This window comes from Prionailurus bengalensis, chromosome D1, assembly GCF_016509475.1.
Source record: "Prionailurus bengalensis isolate Pbe53 chromosome D1, Fcat_Pben_1.1_paternal_pri, whole genome shotgun sequence".
Classification (NCBI taxonomy): domain Eukaryota; kingdom Metazoa; phylum Chordata; class Mammalia; order Carnivora; family Felidae; genus Prionailurus; species Prionailurus bengalensis.
In genome coordinates, this window is record NC_057346.1 from 29150632 (window position 1) to 29162831 (window position 12200).

Below are 12200 nucleotides of genomic sequence, written 5' to 3' on the forward strand. Positions count from 1 at the left end.
TCCAACTGATTTCAATAGCATAATTTGATATAGCAATTGCAAAGAGAGGGCTTTACAACAGACGGCAGGCAGCATTGGATGCCTTTCCAATTCTAATTTTACTTTTGAGTTAGCTGGGCTTTTCACTTGCTATGATACATTTTAATATCCATTCTTATAATCTAAAAAGTATTTGGAATAGATACTATCAAATTTCATTCTCTCTTCCTCCATAAGGGGAGCATATTATTAATAACTCCTTTCTGGTTTACAGGTGGGGAAATGGAGACAGAGATTTAGTGGTTTGCCAGATTTACACAGAGAATGAGTAGATCAGAAATGAAATGTTCCCAGTTAAATCTGACACGTAAACATCTCATTTCTTAGTTCTTTCACTTGCGACTTTCTTTGTATTTTCTAGTGCTCATAGAATAAAGACCAAACTTTAAAGGGCCCTGTGTGATATGACCCTTAATTATCCCATCTCAGGCCAATGTCTCCCATTTCTATACATTCAAGATATAGTTCTTTTGTTTTTTGAGGACCCATACTCCTTCTCACCACAGGGCATTTTCACACCCTGTCCTCCCTCACCTGGAAGGTTTCTATATAGCCCACCCCCAACATATACACATATTCTAATCTCAATCCCTCTCCCTAATTAACTTCCATTCATCTTCATATGTCAGTCAGCTCAAGCATCACTATCTCAGGAGAGATTCAACCTAGACTAGCTCACACCTTCCTGCTGCCCATTGTCATAGCAGTTACCACATGTTGAACTTATATATTCTTGATGATCTGATTAATGACTATCCCTGACTAGACTATAAGCTTCATAAGAGCAGGGATCATGTCTATTTTACACATTGTTGTCATAAGAGCAAGCGAACAATACATCAAATGAATAAATGAATTCATGAGAGGAGATAAAAATAGCAGCGGCTTTACAAAAGACATCAAACAGCATTTCCAGCTCCAATTTTACATTTGAATTAGTTGGGCTTTTCACTTGGTATGATACATGTTAATATCCATTCTTATTTTTATAATCTAAAAAGCCTACTGAAGAGGCTAAACATTACTTCACAGCAAGCCTCATTTCCAGCTGCCCCATTTCTGATATACAGTTTCTCATCTCTGTGTAAGGAGTGTGAGTAGTATGAAGCACAGTCACATATCAAGAACTCAAGACCTGACTGTTTGCTCTAAGGTAAGTTATGTCACCCATACCCTTAGGAACAGAACCAACCCCAGGGAACTATTGTGTATTTCATAGTGAGTGCCTTCCCTCATATGAAAGAACAGAGAGGAACACTACTGAGGCATTATGCACCCATATTTCTGAGTGTTCCACAGTCAGTTTCCCCACTTTGGAGCCAGGGTCAGGGCCATCAGCTGTATCAGCTACAAAATGATGTTGGCTTCCTGCATTGGTCTGCCAGGATATCTTGCCATGCCCTCCCCTTGTTCACACAAAAGAACTTCAGCCTCCCAAGGAAGAGATTCTCAGGAATTTATGACTCAATCAACTCACCCAAAAGGAGCATAAATGGGATTAGTTTTAATATTGTTAAGTTGCAAAAATACAAGCATATGTGCATGCCAAAGCGAAAATGTACGCAAGCAAAGGGGGAAAACATATGGGTACCCATATGGTGAAAAGCGCATTGCTAGACCTTCATACACTTCTCATTTACAACAAGAACCAAAGTTAGTGAACATAAATTTGCTTTGCAAAAATGTGAGAGGAACAGCTTGTTTGCCCATAACTGTTCCACTGAGCAAGATATGTATAACCTTGATTTCTCATCTCAGACACCTCTTTCTCACACTCTGGGGATTAATTAGGCTCGAAACATGACTTCAGATTAGAAACAAGGATCCTGGCTGCCTTGGAGAGGGACAAAGAAGTAGTAGCATGACTGGATGATGCAGTGGGTCAACTAATAGGCAATTCCTATTAGTGGCTGGAACTTGTACCTAGGATGGTTTAGAAGAGAAATGAGGTTGGTAGGTCTCAGCGGGTTGATTTTAATTGAAGGAGAGAAACAATAGGGACCTACAGCAGACAACAGCACGGGTGTGAGTTTCATTTGGAGGCTGTGCTGTGCTTTCCTTAGAACAATACTGAGTGATAGCTAGAAAGTGGCTATGTATAGGAAGGTAGGCAAAGAGTTAGGGAGGGAAATATAATAGCATGGGTGATGCTCAAAGCTAGTGAGCACTTTTGGGTTCCCCAGATAACAAGGAAAATTTGATAAAATATATCATTTTATATTGTACCTGTTCCAATGGCAAGCCATGGGCACCATCTTTGTACAGTATAAAGAGCTCTAGACTTAAACAACAGGAAATAGGCTCCTTTCATATATTCACCACCTTAGTCAGCTGAGAACCATTCACCATTACTTAACCTTTCCAAGTCTTTTCCATACCTGTGGAGCAGGCACAATATTCGTGCTGACCTGTAGGAGAGTTGCTGTAAACTCACTTGAAATGGTGCATGTGACAATATTTTATAAATAATACATTCCTATATAAGTGTGTTAGTAGAAAACTATAGGTTCATTTTACTTATCATTTCTATTCAAAAAAACTTTTTTACTTTGAAATAATTATTGATTCATAAGAAGTTGCAATAGTAATAGACATAGGTCCCATGTGCTTGTGACCAGCTTCCCCAGTGATGGCATCTTATATAATAAAGTACATTATCCAAGCCAGGCTATTGATATGGGCACAATGCAATTAACTACACTATGGAACTTCCTTTCATTTCACCAGGTTTTATATGTACTCGTTGTTACTGTCTTTGTGTATAATTCTATGACATTTCATCACTGCAAAGCAACTCCCTCATGGTGCTCCTTCCTCTTCCCCGCCCCAACCTCCAGCAACTGCTCATCTATTGCATGTCTTTATAATTTTGTCATTTTGAGAATATTACAACAGGGGGATAATCAGTATGCAACCTTTTGAGACAGACTCCTTTCATTCAGTGTAATGCCCTAAGGTCCATCCAAGTTTTTGAGTTCATCCCATTTTATTGCTACATAACATCTCATGGTGCACATGGACCACAGGTTGTTTGAACACTCACAAATGCCCTAAGGTCCATCCAAGTTTTTGAGTGTATTTTGAGTTCATCCCTTTTTATTGCTACATAGCATCTCATGGTGTGCATGTACCACAGTTTGTTTGAGGACATTTGGATTGTTGCCAAGTTCAGCAATTACAAATAAAACTATGTCACTCCAGGATTTTAAGTGAAGCAGACAGACATTGCATCACTAATGAATGACCCAAGACTCTCAAGGGATAAGAGGTAGGGATAGACACCATAATAGAAATAATTATAAACAATAAAATGAGGCATAGTAATAAATATGAGCACTTTTCTCTCAGGACTGCTAGGGAATTAAATGAGTTGAAATAATCCCATTTTGTAGCCCAGGAGATCAGACAGAGGAAGTGATTTTTCCAAAGTCACCCAGACTGTTAACTGCTTGGGCCAGACTTCATCTCAGGTCTGTAAGAATCTGAAGTGCATGTTCTGTCTAAGATAGAACCACCAGCCAAACAGAATTGACACCCACACATGAGCACAGGCTAGCACTCCTTTTATTTGGAATGTTAAGGATTTGGCAATTTCTTTTAAGACATTCTTCTCAGGAATGTCTAGCATAAAAAATAAGAGCTGTAGTAGAAACAGTCTTGGACCAATACATTTTATGACCTCAACAGCTAGCAAAGTGAATACAAGATAGAAAAAGCTGCCCAATAAGGTCAGAACCACGGAAAATGATTTAGCGAGCATTAGCTCTCTTAGCTTACATGCAATTCACTCATCCAGGAACCTCATATATGTAAAACAAAAGCCAAACATGATTTTCCCCAGAATAGCTATGCTCAGTGCCATTTATCACATTCATGAAAGCTCATGCCCTTTCCTCTGAGAAGGTTCTGTCCCATCACTACCTTTTTTATTCAGGACTAATCAACTGGGTTATACAGATTCTTGCCTATGACAAATTAGAATTAAATAATCAGAAGAAGTATGGCTGTTAAAAGGCAGGTATGCTGAGTTTAGGAAGAATTGCAATTAATAGTCAGTTGGAGAGAAGGAAGGAAAGATACAGGAACTATAAAAACAGTCACAAAAATTTAAACAATATTTCAGGGCTATATTCCTGGCTATCCCAGTCCCCAAATGCTAAGATACAAACAATTGATATGCATGATGTTGGTGTTACATTATAAAGATGAGGCCAAATAGCATTCACTGTACTCAAGGAAACAGAGGAGAACACAATACATTTTTAAAACGTTTCCATTAAAAATGACTCAAGTCAATGATAAAGGAGTCAGCTTCAGTTACCTGGAAAATTCACTTCTGTGAAATAACTCATTCACTTGCTCCCTGAGGTATTACTGCATATGAGTAGATTGTAGGAGCAACTCACTCACAGGTGAATAGCTGTCATCTTAAAATCTCCATGGAGAGGAAACAGAAAAGAAGACTTTATTATTTTCCCAGAACATCTGGCCTTTCCAAATATGTCATTGGAAATGGAGCCAGGTGTGTAACACATTCTAGTGGATTCCAAAAGCATTGTAAGAGGGAACAACAACCCTCCTTAGAACACAATGGCCTGTACTGTCTCCTCTGCCACACCCATCTTTGCAACTTAAGATTAAGACACTAAGAAACTTTGGATTCACATTATTCATGGTTTTATGTTCATAGGACTTGCCGTGAATGCTGGCCTAGTGCCCCTTCTCCTGTCCTTTAGGAGAAGAAAAGAAAACCATCCTTGGAATTCACCTGTTTTGCAATGTTTTCCAAACATACTGGCCACTTGCCAGTCCACTTTGCTTGCCTGTTTTAGGACCTGCCCATTCTACGGGGTGTGTGGGGGGGGAATTCTTTGAGGAAGCAGCCTGTGATTCCATCATTATTTTAATTCCTAAGATGGAGGTCACCCAGTACAGATTTTATGTGCGTGAAGGTTGTTAAACAAGCACTATATTCTCTAAAAAATCCACATAAATAAATGTTTTTTTAAAGACCCATTATCTGCTTCTGAAAACAAATTAAATATACCTTTTTATATCTGAAGATAAAGAATAAATACATGGTCAAATGTTCAGTGGTTTCCATGTCAGTTGCAAAACCTCTGAATGTATGTTTGCACAGCACTTTCCTTTGAGATGTTTACAATGCTTAATAATTATGATCCTGTAAAAAAATCCCTAGTTTTCCTCAGAGGTGAGGCCGATGTCCTCCAGGAAAACCTAGTTTCTTCTTCCAAGATTGCAAAGGAAGATGGAAGGCCAGAGGTCTCCAATGGGGTATCCGTGTCTGGAGAAAACAGATGCTGGGGAGACTTTAGATCTACATCTGAGATCTTGGTGACTTTTTCCAAAAATTTCAGCCTACTTTCATAAGAAGGACTGTTTTGTGGTTTGTTTGTTCACTTTGAAGTGAAAATGAGCCTACAATACACAGTGACTTCAAAGGGGTTCCCAGGAAAGTGGCAATGATGGGAATATTTACACCATGGAAATCGGCAAATGCTACCAGGCACCCCTGCCTTCCCTACCTCAGCCCCAATCAGTGTTAAACATCTGCCAGTGTACCAAGACCTAAAACCTTTTCATTTTCTTTTTTAACTGTTTAAATGTTTATTTATTTTTGAGAGAGAGAAAGAGCACATGAGCAGAGGAAGGGCAGAGAGAGAGAGGGGAGACACAGAATCTCAAGCAGGCTCCAGGCTTCAACCTCTCAGCAAAGAGCCTGACATGGGGCTTGAACCCAGGGACCACGAGATCATGACCTGAACCAAAGTCAGACACAACTGATTGAGCCACCCAGTCTTCCCTAAAACTTTCCACTTTCAACTATATGTCATTTCAGGTATAGTTCATACTCATGTATTTTGAACTATTTTTTTTTTCTTTTCATTACATCTGTTTATTTTTTATATTTTAGATTTCATATAGATTCTGATACATGCAATCTTTGGATTATTCTCCAGTGTGATAATGGATTTGTTGGATCATTAGTCTTTACCTCTTTCCTATAATTTCTAGGGATTGGTGGCATGCGTTTGGTCTGTCTTTTTAAACCATAAGCATTACCATTCTTGATCTTTAATTGTCTGCTCATTAAAATGTTCTATTTCTAAATGAAAGTTTAGTTATTCATTTCTGTTATATAGATCCCCACATTTAACCAACAGATTTCAAGTATTGCATCAGCATTTTGGGAACAGGGCTGTCCAGTTAGCTAAATTCTCAACTGTAATCTTATGGGAATTTCAAAGGAAATGTCATTGCAACTTTTATTTCCTATTCTTAGATGCTGAATTAACCACCACATTGTTCTAAAAAAATGCTATTTGACATTCAACTTTTATTGGCTGCTCTTCTAGACCTTTAAAACAACTTTCCAAGGCCTTCTCCACTCCATGTGAGAGAAGAAATAGCATTCTAAAAGTAAATATTGGTAGACACTCTGCAGATGCACATTTTAAACTTGCAAATCCTCCAGGTTCCAAAGCTTTTCAAATTTGGGAAACAATGCTTTGAGTTTAAGTGCTTAAATGTCATTGAGAGGGGGAAAGAGACAATAGGGAACTAAAGGCAGCAAAGTGAAGGCCAAAGCCATGAGAAAAGGAAAGGCAACTGAAAGTAGATCATAGCCTGGAAGATTTGAAGAGGAGAGGCATCATTTAAATGTAGGATTTTCTGAGCTTTTTTGAGACTGACTTGTAACTACTATGTTGTATAAAAGATTGGGAATATGGACGAATCTCCTTTATTTTAAGAGGAAAACCTTACCAGTGTACCGTTATAAGGAGTTCCTTCAAAACACTTACACAAAGGTGAAATGCCTTTCAAAAAATTTCTAGGCTCAGAAAACTGTATTTAGGATTAAATCAATGCAATCTTGGATGTCAAGAATTTACAAAAACATCTGAATTTACCAGATACATAAAAATTGGTCTGGTGTTTAGACATAGTTTTGTATGTAATTTAAATCCAAAATTATCACTCAGTCCAAGCAATATTCCCATGGGGCTTGTGCCTTTGGTAACATAAGCTATTGCTCCATTTATGTTAAAGTTAGGCTTTCTGATGTCTCTTATGTATATTTTAATATTCTTGTTAGTGTTACTCTATCATAAAGACATTTTATGTTTTGATATCTGAGTTCTGTATACAAAGAATGTTTAGTGGATTTATTTATTATCTCCCTACCCCAAGGCAGGGACTGACATATGTATCTTGGTTTACATGGAGGAAATGAGAGAGTGAACACTTAACTGATGCTCTTAGTAACAAAAAAATCCAGTCTCTCAGGTAGGAAGTACTGCTTCCATAAATGATGTTACAAATTAGGTGCAAATTTTCAGTTCATTATTTCCCATGTTGTTATATGTGTATTTTAAAAATTTCATTTAGATTCTAATTTACATACAATAAAATGTTCCTCTTTTTAGTGTACACTTTGTTGTTTTGACTTATGTAAGTAGCAACATAACCAGCACCCTACCCCATTCAAGATATAAAACATTTCCATCACCTGAAAAAAAAATTCCCTTGGGCCCTTTTGTAGTCACATCTCCCCAAATCCCTGCTCTTGGCAAGCACTGACTTGATTTCAGTCACTACAAATTAGTATTGCCTGTTTTAGAGTTTTCTATAAATGAATTCATGCACTATGTACTTTTGTGTCTTATTTTGCTCAGCCTGATTTTGAGAATCATCTATTTTGCTACATGTAACAATGATATGTTCCTTTTACTTGCTGAGAAGTATTTGTTGTTTAAATATACACAATCTGTCTATTTAATTGTTGAGGGTTTGTGGTTATATCTAGCTTGAGACTATTATCAGTGAAGCTGCTATGAATGTGTATGTTCATATTTGTAGACATACATTTTAATTTACCTTTGGTGAGTACCTAGAAACAGAATTTCTGGGTCATATGCTAAGTATATGTTTAACTTCATAACAAAGTGCCAAACTCTTTTCCACAGTGCTTATACCATTTTACAGTCCCAGGACTTATGTGTAAGATTTTCACTTGTTCCACATCCTCACCAACATTTTATACTGTCAGTTTCTTTCTCTTTCTCTTTTTCTTTTTTTTTTTTTTTTTTTTTTTTTTGTTTTGAAGTTTCAGCATTCTAGTGTAGTGGCATCTCATTATGATTGAATTTTCATTTCTGTGGTAAATATATTGAGTATATTTTCATGTGCTTATTTTATTCATATATCTTATTTTGTGAATTGTCTGTTCATTTTTTTTTGTTCATTTCAAGATGGGTTGTTAGAATTAGGTTGTAAGAATTCTTCATATAGCCCAGGTAAAGCCCAAACATATAGCCCAGACAAAGTTCATAAATTATTTGTCAGATATATGTACGGCAAATGTTATCTTCCAGTCTATGGCTTGTCTTTTCATTTACACTTAATGGTGTTTTTAATTTTGTTGAAGCCATTATGAGTTAAGTTGCACCTCCTCCAAAAAAGATACCCTGAAGTCCTAACCTTAATGCCTCAGAATATGATTTGTAAATAGGGTCTTTACAAAGTTAATCAACATCAGGTGAAATCATTAGTGTGGGCTCTAATCTGATATGCTTGGTGTCCTAATAAAAAGATAAAATTTGACACAAAGAGAGGCACCCAGGGAGAAGGCCATGTGACCATGAAGGTAGGGATCAGGGTGATGCACCTACAAGCCAGGAAACACAAATGTCTGCCAGTCGACCACCAGAAGCTAGGGGACAGGCATTGGGCAGGTTCTCCCTTACAGCCCTCAAAAGGAACCAACCCTCCCTACCCTTGATCATGGACATATAGCCTCTAGAACTATAAGAAAATACATTTCTGTTGTTTAAGCCATACCATTTGTAGTACTTTGTAACAGCAGCTGTGAGAAAATAATGCCAAACCAAATTTATTCATATTTTCTTCTTTTATGATTAGAGCCTTTGATGTCCTAGTAAGTCTTTCTCTGTCTCAAGGTTACTAAGATTGTTCCCACATTTTCCTCTAGATCTAGGCTATTCTTTCATCACACACAGGCATACCCCACACATTTTCCTATTCACTGAAATTTCTGTTTGTATTTTCTAATGCCTGAGGGAACATTTGTTTTTGTATAATTTCTAGAATTAATCATAGTTTCTACCAATGTGTAAATATACCAAGTGACTCTGTGTTCATCTCTTCAAGTTCAACTTGGAGTAAGTTTTAGTTCCAAAAGGATAAGGAACCGTTCTTTTGGTTTCCTTCCTATGAAGGTGGAGATGATCATAACTGATGTTTAATACCAATGATCGAGTACCCAGGACATTCATATCTAGGGGTGCTTCACCATTTCTAGCCTCCTTCTTCCACCCAGGAGGACTATTTATGTATACGTCAAATAGGTACAGCTCTGGGGAAATGTCCTAAAAGTACTGAGTGAGGAGATCCTTTCTCTCTTGGATGCACAGTGACACCAACATTTATAATGGACATTCTAGCCTTCTAGCATTCTCTTTAGAGAAAGGGCAAATTACCATTTGACCCACGGGTCTCCAGATGAGAAATTTGTGTCTTTGTTGGAAGTTATTCTTATGGCACCTCTGTTCTTCCTGGTTGGGAAAACAAAAGTCTTCTATGGTCATAAAAAGGACTAAGAAAAATAATTCAGCACATTTTATCTCTATAAATCCTTTTGTTTTAATGGAGTACTTGGTGACTGATGCATGTGGTCTGTTTGCTTTTACATTACTATGCTACAAACACAACATTACTTTCAGTTTTCCCAAAATTTTGCTGTGTATTAGAACAGAGTCTTTAATAGAATAATAGAATAATGCTGAAAAATTCCTACAGGTAAAGGCCTTACCCTTGACTGACAGATGTCTCCATGTCACAGTTGGCTCTGGTCTGCCAATAGCAAGACACAGCAGGGTCACACTGCTTCCCTCATTTACAGTGATGTCTGAGGAGATATTCATGATCTGGGGAGGAACTGTAAAGAAACAAAGGAGAAAAGAAATACATGAGGATGATTCCTTGTACTCAAAAGGAGGTATTGGCCTATAAATATTTGCATAGCATGTTTTTATGGTAAGTATTATTCTCAGTAATAATATTCAGATTGATTGATTTGACAAGGATGTGGCCATTTACACCACACACTGCTAGTGTTCAGCTGCTCAACCCGAGCTCTCCCCAGAGTGTGGCAAAAGTGCAAGTACTTGCATAGCTTTGTTTTCCTCTTCTTTGCTTCATTGCCTACCTGAAAAGATACAACTCCTCATTCAAGGGACCTCAAAGATCACGTCCTCTCCACAGTTTTCCTTAACTTTCCCCAAATCCAAAAAAGATAATCACCTGTCTTTCCCACTGTATTTGTCTGAACTTCCCATGGGGAGGGGACTGAGCATGTGGTATCACAGCTGTTTTTTTTTTTTTTTTTTACATGCCTGTCTTTTTACCTAGACTTAGTTGCTTGAGGATAAGGATGGAGTCACATACATCTCTATTTCCACAGTGTCTGGCACAAAGGCTGACAAGGGTACCTGCTTAATTCCTCTTTGAAAGAAAGATCCAAAGAACAGATTAAACAAATCCAAAAACTATGAGATGGGTGTGGGGGTGTGAGGTCAAACCTTTTCATGGAGGATTTCAGATACCTAAAGCTTTCTTCTCTGTTATATTCACATTCTCAAAGGGACGGTAAGAGAGGCTCCAAGCCTACGGCTATGCTGATTTATTCAAACTGCCAGTTTAATTATGAATTATTAATTACCAAACAGGTAGAGTGCTGGTAGATTCCAAACCACCCTGAGTCAGTGGCAAAGGAGAATTATGGCTGATGCTTGATGCAGACAATTCTGCAGCCTCAAGTTTTATGCTGCGGAGACCTTAGAGGTAAGTCTTTTCAAGGAGAAGCCATAAGTAACAAGTAGAACATTGGACTTCTTAAGGGAATCCCCATTAGCAAATAAATAAAAATTGCCTACCCTATAAATCTGCCATATTTTGGATTATTTCTGCATTAGGATTTGGCCTGAAATTTCATTGAACATATTTTACCCAAATACACACTGGGAAAAAATAGTGTGCATTCTAACTACACTGCATTCTCTTGAGAAAACTGTACTACCTGTTTTTCAGTATTTTCTAGCTTGTTAAAAAATAGTTCTGGGCTTAGAAATGTCAATACTTTTTTCACTTTTATAAAGCAACAACTTCAGTGCACCTTCCACAATATTCTCAGAATAATGTCTGCTTTAGCTGGTTGTGTTAGACCATCTGAAGTTTTCTTTCTCTGGACCCAGGAGTCTCCCCGGTGCTGGTCTTAAGGTAGATACAGTTCAGGAGAGGAGTTCATACAGTCAAGTTAGTGGAGGAGAATTTAGTGCATTGCAGCTATGATGCCAAAGGACAGATCTCCCAACATGACCCCCAGGTCTGAATCATCAGTTCTGTACATGCTATATTCCCTCTGATAGTTCAAGGAGTCCTGGATTAATAGATATTTGTAAAATTCCATGGATATTTAGCATGAACTCTTCATTCTCCAGGTGCTCAGTCAATGTCATCCATTAGGAGGCAGGTTCCTGGAATGGCATTGCAAAGGTTAATCCAAACATTTCCACCAAGCCCCAGGCATCACTAACTGCCACCCCCCGCACTTCAGGAATGGTGCTGCCACTTTCTCAAAGGAGGAAAGATAACCATAGTTTCAAGGGTATGGATACCAGTAAGAAAGGAAACATAGAGAAGGGATTGAGAGGAAGAAAAGTTCTTTATGTTCTCAATTATAATAACCTTATTAATATGCAAATTTAATTATGTGTGTTAATACACAATGCTTATTTTTAAATTGCTTGCACACATATTATCTCATGGTTTCCTCACAAATTAAAAAAAAAAATAAAACAAATATTCTCACCATGAAAAATGAAGAAATTAAGGCATGTGGAGGGTTAGGTAAACTCCCCAAAATGCCATGGTTAGTAAATGGCCGAATTCTTTCCATTAAGTTAAGCTGCTTCTTTGGTCAACATCTTATCAATGCTCCAAACACAATATTTATATTTGCATAATCTGTTTCCTCTGCTTCAAATGACCTTCCAGTGCATCTTCCCTCATGGAACTTGGGGCACCTGTGTGACTCAGTAGGCTAAGTCTCTGACTTTGGC

General features: G+C 37.7%; 1 protein-coding gene across 6 annotated transcripts in view; it reads right to left on the minus strand.

The window, feature by feature from the left end:
* The window catches only part of OPCML (opioid binding protein/cell adhesion molecule like), a 1071706-nt gene that overhangs the window by 92030 nt on the left and 967476 nt on the right, over nt 1-12200 (minus strand). For all 6 annotated transcript variants that reach the window (XM_043579850.1, XM_043579853.1, XM_043579852.1 and 3 more), the window contains one exon: nt 9893-10018. In XM_043579850.1, the coding sequence (XP_043435785.1) occupies nt 9893-10018 (126 nt within the window). The remainder of the gene's footprint in view (nt 1-9892; nt 10019-12200) is intronic.